Here is a 19650-nt window from a genome sequence, read left to right as displayed (position 1 = left end):
TAAAAGCGCAATCGAAGCATGGAAGCATAGCAGCAAGCCACACAGTAGGGAAAGGCTAACTGAAAGTTAGTGATTGAAATGTTTGAAATTTTATATATAATATATAGTTTATATGCATATATATTATTATTATATTCTTATATATATGTATATATTTATTGCCATTGAAATGTAGCTCAAAAATAGCATTAATGACACAGCTGGACCGATCGACTTGAAATTTTCACACGATCTTCTTAGATACGATTTTAGCTAATGGTCGAAGAAATAAGATTTTTGATAATAATTTCGACTTTTAAGCCACTCTGAAAATCAAAATTTTGACTAGAGTTCGATTATTACCACCATTCCTCTATTGTAGTAATATTTTTTTTGATCTTTCGATGTGAGATAATTTCCAGCAGAAAATCTTGCTCAGCGCCAGATACATTTTTTCGAAGGTCTCCTAGAGATCGGCTATGGGACAAAAGAATCCAAAATTGTGAGAGATGACAGTTCTGGGTGCAATACAGCTACTTCTACATTTTTTTTTATTAAACTTCAGTGATTTCAAGCGCAATTTTTCACTTTCCTCTTTTCAAACCAACTTCAGCCGTAACGCACTAAAACGAGGAATTATTATAGAATATTTCGTATACAATTTATAGGATTAAGAGCTTCTTATTATCTTTTTAAGCTTTATAAAGCAATTTTGGGTCAATTTTTAAACGTGGTCAAATGTATAAAGTCGATAAGTTTCCCTAAAGGGCTTCAATGTACGCATACATACAGTGCATGCCAATATACATTTATGTCTATGTGCCATAGGTGAACACTACACAATAACTGATCTTATTTAATGACATTTACTCAATTAGTTGAGTCAACGATTTCCCGCTCCATACAATTTAGACATTGAGGTCTACACTCTCATGTACATAGAAATATAAAAATATTTTTTAAACGTCCTTGTGTTTATAAAAAAATCACAAAAATAGCATTATCATGGCACTTGAGTCACTAAATGATGACACTGATGACACGAAGTCTCTAGCGGCATCGTTCGTTACGCCAGTCGGTGCGTGCTCATGTCTCGCTAAAGGGCGCGTAGCTCAGACTTGAAATCTATGCATTTAGCGCCTATAATTGACGACCTTTCAACTAAATAGCAGGCAATGGGTATTGTTAGTTGAATTCAATGCGGAATCAAGCCTTCTAATGTAAATTATTTGGTTGTGCGCAAACGTGTTGCACTTGTGAAGTGTAGACAATAGAAGTTACAATTGAAAACGTGCTGAAAAAAATATTCAATTCCAAAAGGTTTCAAAGTTGAAGTAATGTAATTACAAATTACTTATATAAAAGAGATTGCTATTGAGGTTACAATAATAAAAAGAATATAAATTAAATTTTTATATTATTTTTGAAAAAATATATTAATTTTTAAAATAAATGAAGCTAAAACACCAAAACCATACATACCGTACAAAATTTAGCTACTAATTACTATAAAATCAATATATAATATCATCAAACTAAACTATATTTTGACTAATATTTTTTATCAACTTTTACTTATCATAACTGTTTCTCTCTCTTCTTCCACTCTTTGTACAGATGCGGTGTGCCTGTATATATTGGGTAGATAAAATGTTAAATAAATCCTTCTATCATTTGGGCGTTTTAATTGCGAAACATCCTGGCTATTTCATTATAATACCAGTGCTGTTGACAATGCTCTGCATGACTGGGTAAGTTGAAATGGATCATAGAATAACCTCATATAAATTGCTATAATCAATCTAAATCTCACTCTCTCCTTCCAGCTACCAACAGTTAAAATATCAAATCGATCCCGAATATTTATTTTCCCCTGTAAATGGAGAGGGTAAGGCTGAACGCGCTGTCGTCGAAAACTATTTCAAAGTCAATTACACGCATAGATTCAATGTCGGACGCATAACTAGACCGGGTGAGTGATTTAATAACGATATTGCTTATAAAAAAATTTTTTTAGAAGTAATTTGCAAGTACAATATAAGCAAAAAAATTATTTATTAATAAAGGCGACAACTTTGTGTTAAAAAAATAGTTCTTTTAACGTTTTCCAAATTTATTTACACCCACCTTCCAGTTAATGCTTCATATTTTTAATTTAGTACTTACAAATAGCGGTACTTGTATAAAATCCCCGAACAATACACGACAATTACGTGCTTATTGTCGCGAACAATAATCATGATAGGCGTTAATGCAGTAATCATAATTAAAATTGACAATATGTGGTTAATACTAGCATTTATAAATATATTCATGTGTATGTTTGTACTAAAGGTTTAAAATAAAATATAATTAATTTAATTTAAGCCATGACGTATAATAAAAAAATTATATAATTTAAAATACCATATGTTACAATAATATAAAATATAAAATAAAACAAAATTATACTACAATAAATTAAAATTACTAAAAAAATAGTTAAATTAAAGCTAAAATATATTTTATTAATTAAAAAAAATAAAATAATTTATAATTCATTATATCAGTTTATATTTTAATTAAAAGTATTAAAATATTTTAAAATAAATAATATAAAAATTGAAATAAATTGTATTATAAAAACCAAAAAAAAAACAAAAAATTTAAATAAAATTGCTAAAAAAATACTTCAATAAAAACTAAAATATATTTTATTAATTAAAAAAACAATAAATATATTATAATTCATTAGAAAAAGTAATATATTTTAATTAAAATTAATCAAATATTTTCATATACTTAATATCAATTAAATATATTAATATAAAAAATTTAATTAAAGCAAATTGAAATAAATTATATCATTAAAAAAAAAATTATATTAAAGTTACCAAAAAAAATAGTTAAATTAGAGTTACCGTGCATCGTACTAATTAAAAATAATTAAACATTTTTAAATTCATTAAATAAAAATAATAATATTATATATTTTAATTAAAATAATTCAAATATTTTTAAACAATTTATATAAATTAAATATATTATTGTATTATAAAAAATGTAATTAAATAAAATTGAAATAAATTATATTGAAACAATTTTTTTTATTAATTTCAAATTGCTTAAAAAAATAGTTATTTTAAAATTAAAATATATTTTATTAATTAAAAAATATTAAATAATATATAATTTATTAAAAAAATATATATATATTTAATTAAAATTAATCAAAAATTTTAAAATAATTAATATTAATTAAATATATTAATATATAGAATAAAATAAAACCAAATTAACTTAATACTAAAAAATATTAATTATATTATATAAAATAATATAAAAAATAAATTAAAACATTATATTAATTTTAAAAAAATAATAAAAGGCAGCAAATATATGTAAAATAAAAGCAATGGGCAAATAAATGTTTAAATTAATTAAAATTAAAAATAATGTATATATGAAACTAAGCAAATGCAATTTAAATTTTTCCCTTTTTTTTACTTTTGGTAGAAATAAATGGCGAAAAAAAAATTACAAAAAAAACCACAATAGAACGCCATAAATCAACCCTATAAACTGCGATAAAACAATTAAACAAAATAGTATTGTAATTACATTTTTTTTTTTATAAAATCAAACACAATAAGAAGAATATATGAAGCTTGCTTTTAAAAAAAGTTGAGAAAAAAATTTCCCATACCGGGAATCGAACCCGGGCCTTCTGGGTGAAAGCCAGATATCCTAGCCACTAGACCATATGGGAGAGATATCAGTTTTCTGCTGAAATACAGTTTTTTAACTAACACGTACTCTATTCTGGAATGTTGTAAATTTATAATATAAACCAAGACATAATATGCTTCATTTTTGGCAGCTAAATGACAAATAAAATCCAAAACTAGCAGACAAAATAACATAATTAATTCTATAGTTTCTTTTTTTTGAAATACCTGAAGCTAATCTTGTGTATCGCAATAATATTTTTGAATTATGTGATGTCTCACTTCATATGTCGACAAATGCAAATTATGAGCATAACAGCTTCGCGATCAGTTCATCGATCATTTTACATGATTTCTACATATATGCTATCGCTTCCATTCACTATCACTATCATGATATCTTTCAGTATAAGTTAAGTATTTGATTTCCTGTAGCAGTTTTTATACCCAGAACAGGGTATATTAAGTTTGCCACAAATTTTGTAACACCCGAAAGGAAACATCGGGGACTCTACAAAGTATATAGTAAATATATTTGATCAGCTGGACGAGTCGATTTAGCCATGTCCGTCTGTAGTGCTGATTAAAACTCAAGTGGCGAGTCGAAGACAACTAATAAGTGAAGTAAATAAAATTATATGGTAATATCCATTTCTTTTATTCCTTTAAATAGAGGAACTTAAAATTGACAAAGGATCTGCTGCAGCGGTATTCGGATGTCCATTAGAATAAATCAGAAGAGGGATTCACAAACAATTCCTAGATTTAGCAAAAGTTATATAGGTAGATTCTCAGGCATCGGCGAAGAAACTTTCTTTTTAATATAACTTAGCAGTAATTACTCAAAAGTTCAAGTCAGATGTTTTTGAACTAACAGCATGCTGTCGCAGCTGCTTGTAAGATGGTAGCGAAATCAGTCTGTTATATATTGAATTTTGCTAAAATGCCTTAAACAGTTTAATTTCGTGTCTTATTCGAATGCTTGAATTTTTTCTAATATTTTTGTATCGCCACTGACCTCACTTGTGCCACAGTAATGCTACCTTTTTAATTTACCCTTGTTTAACGGCTTAACGACTCATCATATTCTGTATGTATTAGTTTTGGTGGCGAAAAATCTATTCGAATCATAGCCTCACCATGGTATATTCTACCAAAACATATTCGAATTATTAAAATATTAATGTTTTTTTTTTCTAAAATTTCATAAACTGACAAGTTTAAAACGATCAAACTGATTAAAGCCACGCTCACTTTTCATATAAATATTTGTTCATGCCACATACCTAAATATTAAGCGATTAAGTTGACAAGTCGCACTCGTACCCCTGCTGCTGTGCTACAACCTTGTCGAAAAACTGCAAGCTGACCTTGTTTCAAGTGTTTGAAGTTTTTGAATTTGCTGGCAAATACAGAATTTTTTCTGCAGCTTACAGTCAAAAATATATATTTTTTTTTAAGAACACTCAAAGAGCAGTTGGAGTGCCATCGATTAATTGCAAATATAATTTGTCTGTTGAAACTTATATTGTTGCAATTTTTACTCTAAATATCTCTATGTACATACATATATACTATTTATATTTCGCATCAGCATATACATATGTATATTAGGGGAGCTAAAAAAAATGTTTCGAATTTATGGGTTAAAATAATAATATAATATATATACAGAGCGCAAAATATCACTGCAAATCAGCAGTTTAGCTTAATTTTAAAATGTGTCATTGAGAATGAATTTCGCATATAAATGCCAGCTAAAAAATATTTTTTCATTAAAAATACTATAAATTTTTTTTCATCGCAAATTCCTGTAGAGCATGAAATTTCATAAAAAATCTACCGCGGTGGAATTTTTTTTCAATTCAAAAATTTTTGTATTCAAAAGCTTTGAAACGTGAAAATTTTTTTTCTCTGTATTGTAGGTTCGTAAGTTAGATTGGCTCACCCTAATAAATATCACAAATAAATATATAGTAATATGCATATAAGATTAAATTTGCTGATTGCGAAAACACAGCACTTCCAAGCGCAATTTGTCTATCAAAACATTCGAGAGTGTTTGGTAGACAAGCAGGTTCATTTACCTATATGATATGATACCTATACATATGTATATGTATGTATAATCAAACGCGATAATAACATGTGTAATCAACAAAAATACAACTGTCAACTATCTTACAAGCAATCGCCTAATAATTATACAAAAAGCAACAAAGATACAAAAAGATAACGAAATTTTAATAGTAAGCCTTGCTTGCGTGCAACAACTTCCTGACCGCGTCAAGCTACAAACGTGTTGACCAACATTGCGCCAATTGGAATGCCAAACAGTTTTTCTGTTTATAAACATATGCAAATTAAAGAAAATAACTGTTTTCTTCTTGTGCTTTTGTGTGTGTGTTTTTTTGTTAGAGGTGTTGCAATTGCAACTTGTTGCAATTATAATAAATATGTCATGTCATTTTTTATTTGCGCTTGAGACGCGGTGTACGCGCGCACACAACCGGTGACTAATGCCACAACGGCGACTTGAAAGATTTGCTGCACTACAGCGACGCAGTCTTGTGATGTCAGTACGTTGCAATATTCTGTGAATATATTACAAGCAATTGAGCGTAAATCAACTAAATTTGCCATAACAATCGGTTAAATGATGCAAGTTAAGGCAGCCGTAATAGAGAGTGGAACGATTGTAGACACAAACACCAAAAGTTTGCAATATTCGCACGTCATTTCAGTGAGCAAAACACAAGACACAAATGTCACTGTGATTGTCAGTGTGACATGGAAATAATTTGTATAATTTTTTATTTACCAAATGACCGGCTATTGCTCCGAGCACCGCAGCACGTAGAGATTTTTGAATTATCACAACTAAGGCAAATCTTTATTCGAGCGCAATCGAACACTGCTTGCCGGTTAATAGCAGTCACGTGCTCTAGCGAGTGAGTGGCAAAAGCATGCACCCTTAAATAAAGAAATATTCGCAAGGCAATAATTGAAATTCACCTATTTTAATGAGTTCGAGCAGATTGATTAGGAAATTAGCGAACTGACATGAAGTTTTAAACAGCAAAAAAGCTCACACAGCAAAAAGCGCTTTAAAAATACAAGGCATATTTCTTGAAGTCTCAAACAACTGCAGCCAACTTTGTTTAGATTATTTAAATGTTCCAGAATTTACAAGAATAAAACAAAAGATTTGTTTTTGAGACACAAAGGCTTCGGTCATATAACACGTTAAACAAAATCTGTAAAATTTTTCAATAAGTTTTTAAGTTATAGTTTTTTTGCGAAAAGTTAAAGTGCTAACAGGATTGCTAAATAACTTCCGAGATTGCTGTCACAGGTGATGCTTCACTAGAGGCTTTACTGGCCTTGTCAACAAGTCAACTTAAAGATATCATATCGCCAAAAACTGTCGATAGAATTTAGTACTCAATATTAATAGTTCTCGATCACCATAGCCACGCATGATCATCTCGTCTAAACTCATATATTCACGTAACACCAGAAAAATGGTTTTTAGACCATACTTGGTGGACAAACAACAGCGCCATCTGCTGACAGTGAAACGAACACAAGCGAACAGCAGAACACACACACACGTCGCAATTATGAGAGCGGCGAGAAATATAACCACAAGTGGAAAAGTTTTTGCGAAAAAACATTTCTTATCCATGTACATATACACATATCAATATATATAGAATATTATCTAAAGTAAAAAAACTGAAGGTTAAAAAATCAAAAGTTAGAAACCAAAAATGGATTTACTGCATAATATACGAGTACTCATTTGAATATACAAAAGAATTTTGGTATACAAAAGAAGTAAATTCACCAAAATATTCCCAAATATCCAAGTGTTATAGCTATAACAAATTATTTGAGTAAAAATATCTCCCTTAAATGCTTCAATTATATAATATTTCTCCCTTACGGCAGCTTCATAATGCTTTGGCATCACCTTGACTTATAACAACTAATTGAAATATACGTATCTAGATCTCATGAAAACTCAAAAGTGCTGAAATAAAAATTAGAAACTATTACTACTGACACATTTTCATCAACCATATTTTGTGCCTAACCATTACGCCTGGGTATAATAATATAATATATGAGTATTAAACTAAGCTGCAGCTATTTTCAAATTCCTCTTCAATTCATATATGATTTATGGCATGAAAATGATTCACAGCTCGCGCTTTCAATAACTTAGCATGAGCATACGCTCATAACTCAATACCGTTAGGTATAGTTTTCTTCACATTACCACACATGCTACTAGACGTTGCACGTTATTTAATATAATAATTGGAGTGCAGACATATGTTAGCATTTAATTCTAAAGTGAAATTTATTTCATGAACTCGTATTGCAATCTTCTTCAACTGACATGTGAGTAATATTAAATTTTTTTCTAAATTTCTTGATTCATCGCACAACGGTGTTATCGTGCTACTTTGCTACTTTCATTGGTGTGAAATGAATGGGAGTCGGCAGCTGATTGAAAGCGCATTTTCTCCACATACAAAGCTGCAATATCAATATGTGCGAATATTATGCTATAAAGCAGGCTTTCTTCAGCAATAAAAAATATCATAAATGTAGAATTAATGGTATTCTTTAGTGAATGGTCTTTTGTGATTTGGCGTGGGAAGTAGTTGTAATAAGAGCTCACAGAACTGTATATATATACATATATGTATATACTTGTAGTAGTAACAATTTAATCTGAGGCGGATGACTTGTAACTATTTAAAAAAAATATTTTAAAAACACTTCAGTAGCGCCGAAACTGTAACATTCTACAGAAATAAAATGTAAAAAAACTTAATTTTAATTGAGCAGCCATATGATATAGTGATCCGATCTGAACGATTTCTTAAAATTTTATAGCCTTGCTTTAGACAATAATCTATGCCAAATTTCGTGAAGATATCTTGTCAAACTAAAAAGTTTTCCATACAAGGACTTGCATTTAATGGATCAGTTTGTATGGCAGCTATATGCTGCAGTGGGCTGATTTGTACAATATGTTCGTAGATTATAGCGTTAACTTGGGCAATAATCTGTGCAAAGTTTGAGGAAAATATCTCGTCAAACACAAAAGTTTTTCATACAAGGTTTTGATTTTATGGATCAGTTTATATGGCAGCTATATGCCATAGAGCTCCGATATCGGCGATACTGACCAATGAACAGCTTCTTGGTAAGAAAAGAATGTGTGCAGAATTTCAGATACATATCTCAAAAACTATTATACTACTATAATTAGACTACAGATATACGGATGGTTAAACGGAACGTTAGCTCGTCACGCTGATCATGTATATGTAGGTCTCCAACGTTTCCTCTTGGGTGTTAAGAATTTCGCGGTAAACTTATCATACACGGTTCGGTGTAGCAACAGGTTCTGGTGGGTTTATCGATATTGTACCAAAAACTGTTTCCAAAATATTTTATGTGAAAGTTACACAAGCTTAATAAGATTTGTCAAAGCGACTCGATACTATAAAAATCAGATCTGCTAAAATACCAAAGTTGAAATAATATGTCATCTAATCCTGTAATGATTTTTACATACGAATGGACTGTCTTTAAAAGATTGTAGAAAAGGCTTTGTATGATTTCTTTACGACGAATGAAGCACGAATAAACCGCAATTTATAAACCCACTACCCATCCTAGTAAAATATTACTTCGATTGAAAGTATCCAATAAGGCTTAGATAGAAACGAAGCTTATTTTTAAAAATTATAAAATAATTATCTTCAAACATTATTCTGATCAATTCGTTTTTTTTTTTACCAAAGAGTTTTATTTTACTTTCATATAAAGCGTCTGGAGCCCCTGAAGCCATAACCGAGCTTTAGAAAATTTTATTTAAATTTGTTTAGAGCCTATTTTCATCAACTTCGTATTATTATTAAATTACAGACAGTATTCTGATAAATAATATCACAATCTTGCAATATTTTATAATATTGTAATTAAGAAAACTCACTAGGTGGCGCTATGGTGGAAATATGTAGAAATTCCGTATAATCGAACTTGTTTTCATACTTACATAGATATAAATTAGTTAGGTTTTTTGTGGGCAGGGATTGGGTTATTGCCAAAAACAGAGCTAATTTAGTAACCTTGAATTTTGAAAAATTGAGTTTCATTTTTCATTTCATTGCATATTTGTATTTGTCGTTCCTATTAACTAATTTTAATATCCCGATAAGTCGTAAATCTATGCATATTTAGAAGCCATAAAATCAATATAAATGCGTCATTGTAACAGCTTATTTCATTGACAAAGATAGAATCGTCTAACAACTCATTCACAAAATCAAAAATATCATTTTTTTTAATAATATTTTTTTGATACAAATGTCGAAATGTTTTTAGACACGTAAGCCACACGGCATCTATATATGGAGGAGAGCAGACTTTGTGACGTTACAAATTCTTTACACTATATATAAAATTATAATTACGTCCAAGACATTAGATTAAGCGACGAAGCAGGGGTGGGGAGCGACTAACGCCTATTTCAAAAATGTACTTACACTTGAATAATTCATAATCAGCTGTTTGGCGCTAATTTATCAAAGTAATCCACAGCAAAATGTAATGAGAAAATATTTTTACAGCAAATTCCGCCATTCACTCCCAGACCTTAGAAACGCACTCGCAAATTTTATAGAGCTCCCGCTTCTAGCTATTGCTGCTAAAAAAAAAATTTTGTACGAGCATGTAATTGCTTTTGGTGTGCTCAGCGCAGCAGTGTGTTAATGCAATTTGAAATTATTGTCACGTCGCAATTGGTGTTCGTGCCATTGTGTAGAGTTCAATTTGGTCGTTCAACGCAGCATAGAATTGTTTTCAATTTAAATTTATTTGTAGTCGTTATATTTGAAGCGCACAATTTCTTAATTTTGGTCTGTTTTCAAAACGGTGTTAATAAAAATAACAATAGCTGCAAACGTGTGTTCAATCTGGGTTGTTTTTGGGTTCAAGGCGTTGTGAGGTGACCCCTCATATTGGATTTTCCGCCAAAGAAGTCGGATTACAAGCCAATATTTTCACAGATATATTTGTGAGAAGATAATTTGGTATAGTAATAGTAGCGCAAACAGTTAGACTTGTTTCAGAAATTTTTTTTTATTAAATTAGCATGAAATTTTTTGTTGAGAACACTTTTACTAAAACTGTTCCCAGCAAAATTTCTAAAATTTCGTATGCTTTTTGTAAATAAACCGACAAAAGTACTGTTATTTGCCAATTTGCAAGTGAGAACAGTTCCAAAAAAGTGTTCCTAAATAACTAAATCAATTAATGTGCTTTGTTCACGTTTAATTTATCCTTCAATTTCACTGAACTCTTTATACATATATACTAGCATTGTACAGCTAATTGTTGTTGTAGAGGCACAAAATATTCTGAAATGCTATTGAGGAGAGTTGTTGAGTTTGCAGTCCTTGGTCCATTAAAAAATTGGTTTCGTAAATCCAACTCACGCGGAAAAGAGAATTAAAGTTCAAAAGCTTATAAAAGTCCTCGTAACGCTGACATGCAAAGATTTCATTATGAATTTTGACTTTGTTTGCTGCCTCTTCTCTTTTTAAAATAGATTATTCTCCAAAATTTTCCATTAAACTAATATTGCAATAACTGTAGTACAAATTTTCCATATTTTTTGCATTTTCAGGTCGTTTCGGACGTGTCATTGTCATACCTAAGGATGGCAACGACAATATGTTGCGGCGTGAGACCTTCCAAGAATTGCGACATCTGGATGATCTCATACAGAATGCAACCGTCGAATATGAGGGTGAATTATTCACTTACAAAGATGCATGTGCACGTTGGGAGAATGAATGCTTTCAGAATGATATATTGAATTTAGATTTCATAATGGATGACGTAAGTGGCATTAAAACTTATTTCTATTTAAAAGTTAAACTTAAATTACATCACATATCACTCTCTGCTTCAGATTGAGTCCGGCGAACTGAATCTCACTTTTCCAATTATGTTTAATCCGGTCACGTGGGATGCGCACGCGTTTCCCGTCTTCTTTGGTGGCACAAAATTGACGGAGGATAATATAATTATTAGTGTGCCGGCAATACAGTTAGTTTATTTTGTGACTGCGGATACTAAGCGGCAAGATGCAAAGTAGGTTATTCTTTTACTTAAATTTATATATGAAATTATATATATTTTGCTCATTTTGCACACGCAGGGGTGCCGAATGGGAAGAGACTTTCCTGAAAGTTGTCGGAAAAGCTGAAAATTCAGGTCTCTTCAAACACATATCAGTCTCATATTTCGCCTCACGCACTTTGGATCATGAGTTGGAGAAGAATACGCGTACTGTGGTGCCATATTTTAGCTCAACATTCGCATTAATGGCGTTATTTAGGTAAGCATAAGCAAAATATTACTATAGTTTGTCGTTTTTATTGTTAAATATGAAGCAGAAAAGGTTTTGGTAAGTGAGAACAGTTTATTATAAACTGTTCCCATCAACCATTTCGAATTTTTTTGCATTTCTATGCTATGGTTAGACTTTTAACAATTTTTTTGTAACTGTACCCAGCCAAGTTTACATATTTAGCAACATAATTTTAGTTTTGACCGCTTTATAAGCATATTACAACTTCTTTCACATCCAAAATATATAACTTAGTTTTAATTACGTTAATATTTATGTTCATTACAGCGTCATCACGTGCATGATGGGCGACGCCGTACGCTCCAAACCATGGCTTGGTTTGATGGGCAACATATCGGCTATCATGGCCACTTGCGCGGCCTTCGGTCTGGCCATGTACTGTGGCATTGAATTTATCGGTATCAATTTGGCAGCACCCTTCCTAATGATAGGTAAGTTCACACAATAACGTATAGTTTATTATGCGATACACACTTGGAAATATACATACGTACAAATATTTACTTACAAATATTTAATTTTAATTTCTCGTTCCCGCACTCTGCAAGGTATCGGCATTGATGACACATTCGTAATGTTGGCCGGCTGGCGGCGCACACCCGCCAAAATGCCTGTGGCCGAACGTATGGGCCACATGATGTCTGAAGCCGCTGTCTCCATAACAATCACGTCGCTCACCGATCTATTCTCATTTTGGATTGGCATCATTAGTCCGTTCCGTTCGGTACAGATTTTCTGCACCTATTCGGTATTCGCTGTTGTCTTCACTTTCGTTTGGCACATCACTTTCTTCGCCGCCTGCATGGCGATATCGGGTTACAGGGAACGACACAACTTGCACGCGATTTTCGGTTGTAAAGTGCAGGCAATGTCCGTGGCCATAAAAGGTGAGTCCATTTTTTTGCTGTGAATTATTAAAACTTTGCATGCTTTGTTAGTTACTATTGTTCCTACTGTGGTAAATTGCTTTTGTTGTTGTCAACTGCCTTACACATGCAAGCGTTACCTACAATTCGACGGCGATGGCGGCGGCCTACAACTTTCACAAATCGCATTACGTGTGTATAAAAATAATTGTTGTTGTATACAATTTACAAGTACAGCAAATATTTATTTCCGTTCATTATCGCAGCGCCGGCAACAGTTGAGTTTTCAAGACATGTTTTCGCCATTTTCATGGTTCATTAAATTGTCTCGCTTCGGCCGGCTGTCGTTTCGTCTGCAAACATCACTTTTATTTTCTTTTACTCTGCGCACTCTTTATTACTTCACTTTGCTTTTTCTACTGCTTTTTCAGTTATTTATTTTTCCAACTCTTTTTGAGTTTGTTTCTTTTATTGACTTAACCTGCATTCGCACATTGATTTTTTTTGACTTTGCAAAGCTTTGTTAGCTGTCGGCTTTGTTGACGGCGTACGCTAACTGCATTCAAAGTCTATGGTTTGCCGTATAACTCTTTTGTTACTTGGACTTTGCCATTGAGTCTTTTGTGTCTTTGGATTTTTTTGTGCATTGTAACTTCCAATTTTCTGCTGTCTTTTGTAAGCGTGTTTGTGTTGGTTGTCTTTGCCTCGCAGCCCCTAATTACCACATATAACAACCGAACAAGTAGCAATCGGCTGACAGTTGATGGAATGATTTTTGCTACTGTTGACTTTTGTATAAAATAAAACTTTGTTTTAAATTATAAACTTTATTTGCGTAAAAATTAAGTATTGCATAAACTTTCTTAGATTGGCCCAAATTTTGAAAAAGGTGAATCGAACAAACAACTAGCTTAAATAAAATAAGCGCGCATAATCAAAGAAAGCAAATATTGAAGAAAGTTATAGCGCTCGAAAGTGGGCCTCACATACAATATTGTATTAAAAACAACTGAAATACTTTGTTATTACTTCCTTATGTAATGTTTTTCACGCGAGCTCATATAACTTTTTGTTACTTCTATTCTAGTTACGATCGGAACATCTCTTACAGTTAACGATTCTGCTATAGTTGATCATCTAATTAAAGTTTATTCTCTCAAATGTATATACTTTTGGTTTCATTTCTAATTTTAAAGTCAATTTCGAAAACCAAATTTATAAAAATATTATTTGTGGCCAGCTTTTGTAAAATAAAGTATTGCATACATTTTGGCGCATTCATAAAATTTAGCTATGGATATTTTCATTAATGGCTGAAATATATTGCTTACATTTTTTTTAATTTCCGCGCTATTTCATTAATTTACTTGTAGTTTCCTCGAGAGGCTCTGAATCTGTGTTAAAAATCTGATTTACAGTTATCTCCAAAGAAGAAGTCTAGTGAGTGAAAGACAACGCTCCAAGAGGGCATTTGGTTTCATCTCTTTCGATTTAACTTTTTCATACATATTATACAGTCGAATACCTTTCTGAAAATAAGTAGTTTAGTTTAGGTAAAATAACTGAACCGCCAAGATGGTGCTGGAGTGCTATATACAGTCCTTTGTGAATCTATAAAATAGAACTCCTATAATCAGATCTTATAAATCGATAAAACGGCTTGAGGCCAATGCAAATCTGCTTAGTCGTTTTATTTATATTCCCACTAGCTTACCGGCATGTCTAAAAGTGTTACATCCGAAGTAATTAAGTCTTGATCTGACAATGGTGAGATATTCGAGAAGGTAGTGTTGAGATTATTCTATCTCATGCTCTTCCAAACAGCTTATACAACTGGCAACCCATATAAGTAAGAAATGAGAAAAGTTTTCTCTTACAAGATTTTGAGATTATTTTTAACATGTTATAACTAGCAGTGGCTGATCGGTCGGGAAATGTAATCTAACACACTATAACGAGTATTAATTGATGAATCTCTCAAATAATTTCTGATGTTACTGCGGAAAAGTTTTCATTATTTTTTCTTGACTGTTGACTATCAATACTCTACATTGAATTAGCAAATATAGCATAAAGCTCTCTTCATTCCACTCTTATTTACACCAAGAGCAGCTAAATAAGATCAAATTTAAGTTTTCCTGATATAATACTTGAAGTGGAAATATTCATATCTCAATCGAATCGGACCTCACATAAACATATATATTTGTATTCACGCAAAATCACACGTACTTTCCCAGCATACGAGCAGATGCAGCTGGTAAGCTCACGCCATTATTTGAACCAATTTGTAATGACGAACATCAGTCAAATAAACCACTTCTTGCTACATAGGTATAGCTGCCAACTCTATTAATCTCAACATAATTAACTGATTCGTTGTTTTATGTAGACCAAAGCCTAGTGAACTTGAAAGTCGAAGATGGCAACTAATAAAGGCAGCTCAATCAGACAATATTACACGAGAGAAAAAGCGGGTATACTTGTGTGTATTGCACCTGTGCATTTCAGAATGCAACAAAAGCAAAAGCAAGTAACTAATAACATTATTAGAGCAACAATGAACGACGTAGCTGTAGACATAGCCGTGGAATACTCAATTCAGCGCACTCGATGCAGCATAGACGCTTTTCTAGGTCAATGTTAGCCATGCTTTGTAATGGCAAGACAAAGTAATATAACATAAATAATTACGGTTAAGAAAATTGCAGTAATCTATTATCAAGCGCACATTGAAGTATGTTGCCAATGATGGCGGTCTGTTGTAGAAACGAAGCTTAGCAATATTTTGTTCACTATATGTTCTGGCTTTTAAGACCTTTTAATTTATAATTTCATAATAATTTTTGAAATATTTTTTCACTTAAAATATATTTTTCAGCAATTTTCTAAACAAATTTTCCTCAAAGTTTTTTTTATAATTTCTATTAAAATTTTTCATTTTCACAGAAAAACGCAATTTCTTGTACAAAGCTATCATGGCTGGCGGCATCAATCGTGATGATCCCGACAATCCGATCGACAACAAAGATCACATGTTTATGGCATTCTTCAAAGATCATCTGTCAGCTGTGATTAATAATAAATGGTGTAAAATACTAATCATACTGACATTTGCAACATATCTAGCTGGCGCTTGTTATGGACTCACGCAGATTAAAGAGGGTTTGGAGCGTCGTAAACTTTCAAAGGCTGATTCATACTCTGTGGAGTTTTTCGATCGCGAGGACGAGTATTATCGCGAGTTTCCATATCGCATGCAGGTATGTTCAAAACCATATAAAGTTTTCGGGTACATTTGGTTATTATCATATTTTCACTACACAGGTAATCATCACTGGCGATCTGAACTATTCCGATCCTATTGTGCAAGATCAAATCGAGGAACTTACACGCACACTTGAGAATACATCGTATGTCACCTCATCGCTATATACTGAATCGTGGATACGTTCGTTCCGTTCGTTTGTCGATCGCAACAATGACTATCTCAATTTGACCATCGACGATGAGCAATCGTTTATTGACGCTGTCAAGGAGCATTGGCTTTTCCCCGGCAATCCATTTTCACTCGATGTCAAATTCAATGAAGACGAGACACGCATTATCGCTTCACGCTTTCTCATACAAGCCGTGAATATCACCGATACGAATCACGAGAAGGAAATGGTGCGTGATTTGCGTAAGATTTGTAAAGATTCGCCGTTGAATGCTTCAATATTTCATCCGTACTTCGTGTTCTTCGATCAATTTGAGCTTGTGCGTCCGACTTCGATACAGTCAATGATCGTTGGTGCGCTCATTATGATGATCATATCTTTCATCTTTATACCCAACATATTGTGCTCGCTGTGGGTAGCCTTTTCGATCATTTCAATTGAATTGGGCGTTGCTGGTTATATGGCTTTGTGGGATGTGAATCTCGATTCGATTTCTATGATCAATTTGATTATGTGCATTGGCTTCTCAGTGGACTTCACCGCACACATTTGCTACACTTACATGTCGTCGAAGAAACGCAGCCCAAAGGCGCGCGTACGCGAAGCACTTCACTCCCTCGGCTTGCCTATCGTACAAGGTTCCACCTCGACAATACTTGGCATTATAGCTCTATTGCTAGCACAGAGCTACATCTTCCTAGTTTTCTTTAAAATGGTATTTCTAGTGATCTTCTTCGGTGCAATGCATGGACTCTTCCTGCTACCCGTGCTGTTGTCACTATTTGGACCTGGCTCTTGGCAGACATGGTCTGGCACAGATTTGGGTGACGATAGTGATGAAATTACCGACGTTGAAATTCCCATGAAAATGTCTAGTATGGACAAATTGAATTCTTACTACTTGCAACAGCATACACCTTTAGGACTGCCTATGCCTTATAGCACCGGTAAAGGTTTTCTGGGTGCGCCCTACAAAGCTTACGGTGATGAAAAAGATTTGGGTATCGGCACATCTGGCGAAGACTCCTCTGAGTCCAGTTCGAGCCGTTCGCAACGCCGCCAAGCACTCGAAGACGAGCATACGCGCCGTCGCTATGAAGAGGGTTGGCGTCGTTCATCCTACCACAATCTCTACACCAACTCGCAATCACAATTCCAGCCAAACACCGACCTCTATGGCCAACAAGTAACCGCACAAGAGTGGCGTGCGCGTCTCGAAGAAGAACAAGAGCAGCGCAAGCGTAGCGTAATCGGTTTGCGCGCATATGATAACTTTGCATCCGACTTTATGCATATGCAACGACGTCACGCCACACACGGTGAAGATGTAATCGATACACCTGCAGCGCGCATAGACGCCGGACACTACACGCCCACATCATCGCTAGACGAACGTTCGCGACGCAAGTATCGACCCGCCATAACCGCCGCCGTAGCCACAAATGCGCCACATAGCGCTGGTAGCGGCGATGACAGTAGTTATCATCAGCAAATAAGCGCTCCAACAGCCACAACGACTACAGGCGTAAAACGTTACCACCGTCGACGCTCTTCGGAGGACTCAACACGCCATTATCAACGTTGGCCGCCATCAAATATTGAAGAGCGTTGCGCACGTCGTTATGCCAACAACAACGCTCGCGACGATAGCGCGGCTTATGTGCCCACGCATGCCAACTCCTCCTCAACAGCCGCCGCCAATGCATACCGCCCACACCCGCCAATGCGCTCCTCATCGCATCACAATTTATACTATCCCAACAACGTGCAGCATCCACCAACATATCAATATGGCGGCTGTTACTACAAATGATCGTGGAGCGGTGGAGAGTGAGCAAGCGCGCGTGTTTAAAGTGAGCGCATAAGTAGCTGTTAGTAGCGCATGCGTGAGCGCAATAAATGAAGCGAGGACACAAACCTCGATTGCACTTTATTGAACTATGCACTATGCCAGTTACGAACTGGACATTTATTTAATGAAGAAAAGCTCATTGTGGTTTTTTATAAATCTAGTGTTGTGTTGGTTTAGTTTTTCTTTTAATTTTAATTTTTGTTTTATTTTTAATTTTACATTTATATATTTTTTTATACTTTTTTTATTTTTTAACATTTGTTTTTGTTTTGAAATGTAGCTATTCAAGTTTTATTTAAATGAAACAAAGTTATGTTCTAGTTAATTTTATACACAAACAAATCTAGAAAATATTTAAATGCTAGATATATAAAATATCTATAAATAGTGTAAATTAAAAAGAAAACTAAATACGATTAGGTGCTTGAATTTATAAATAATAAATATTAAAAATAAATATTTTGCTTAAAAAGAATAACAAAGTGCAAAAGTATATTTTGCTTAAAATAAAAACAAAGTGCAAGAGAATTTATTTAAAAAGTTGCACTAAACTTTTTTGTTTGTAAGCTCATGAATTTTATAGTTATAATTCCAAGCATTCTGTGTAAATTCTAGCCTAGAAAATTATTCTTCTTTCACACGTTCTTTTTTTCTCGCTTCTCATTTCTTACCTTTCTCTGATTGTTCTGTATATTAGAACAAAATAACCCTAAAAATTATAATTTTTAATTAATTTTTCTTTACGTTTATTATCGTTTTTTAATTTGTATACCTTTCTGCGCACTACCATTTTAACTTCGAAATAATTTAGTTAAAATGAACACTTTGTAAAGAAAAATGAAATATTTTTAACATTTTCTGTCAATGTAAAATATCTGCTGTCACTAAATCAAACTGACAGTAACTTCCGTTAGTTGAAAACTTCATTTTTGCTGTTACTGAGAAATACTCATTATCTGCATAGAAAATATTTAAGCATCGCTCGCAATTATTTATAAACGCGCTTTTAACATTCATTTGATAAAATTATTCGCACTACGTTATAGTTTAAAATATTTTAATTGTATAATAATTTGTGAGTTATTTTTATTATAATTTTTTATTAGTATTAATTTAGTATATACAAATATTGTTCATATCTAGCATAAGACGGATTTTTGAATAAATATTATTTTTATTTCAACAATTTCGAAAAATTTTATTGCATTAAAATGTAAAGTCAGATGGCAACCCTACTCCAAAATATATCACAGCAAGTCACGGCTACCGAAACTCGCATGCATTGAAAGCAACTTTTAAGCGCTATGCATAAGAAAGGCATGAACCGTCCCCAAAAGTTTTG

At 32.9% G+C, this 19650-nt stretch overlaps 1 protein-coding gene and 1 non-coding gene across 3 annotated transcripts in view; one reads left to right on the top strand and one right to left on the bottom strand.

The window, feature by feature from the left end:
• Window positions 1–19504, top strand: part of Ptr (patched domain-containing protein) — a 71030-nt gene extending 51526 nt beyond the window's left edge. For both annotated transcript variants that reach the window (XM_036375013.2, XM_070107971.1), the window contains exons 2-10: window positions 1597–1730; window positions 1806–1951; window positions 11401–11615; window positions 11689–11870; window positions 11938–12117; window positions 12418–12581; window positions 12699–13037; window positions 15966–16279; window positions 16344–19504. In XM_036375013.2, coding sequence (XP_036230906.2) covers window positions 1597–1730; window positions 1806–1951; window positions 11401–11615; window positions 11689–11870; window positions 11938–12117; window positions 12418–12581; window positions 12699–13037; window positions 15966–16279; window positions 16344–18269 — 3600 coding nt within the window. In that variant the 3' untranslated portion in view covers window positions 18270–19504. The remainder of the gene's footprint in view (window positions 1–1596; window positions 1731–1805; window positions 1952–11400; window positions 11616–11688; window positions 11871–11937; window positions 12118–12417; window positions 12582–12698; window positions 13038–15965; window positions 16280–16343) is intronic.
• TRNAE-UUC (transfer RNA glutamic acid (anticodon UUC)) lies at window positions 3656–3727 on the bottom strand. Its single transcript has one exon. It is a non-coding gene; the product is annotated as a tRNA-Glu (tRNA).
• Window positions 19505–19650: the final 146 nt, after the last annotated feature.

This window comes from Bactrocera oleae, chromosome 4 (assembly GCF_042242935.1).
Source record: "Bactrocera oleae isolate idBacOlea1 chromosome 4, idBacOlea1, whole genome shotgun sequence".
NCBI classification, from domain to species: Eukaryota; Metazoa; Arthropoda; class Insecta; order Diptera; family Tephritidae; genus Bactrocera; species Bactrocera oleae.
Note: the sequence above shows the minus strand (reverse complement) of the source record. Positions and strands in the feature narration are given on the sequence as shown.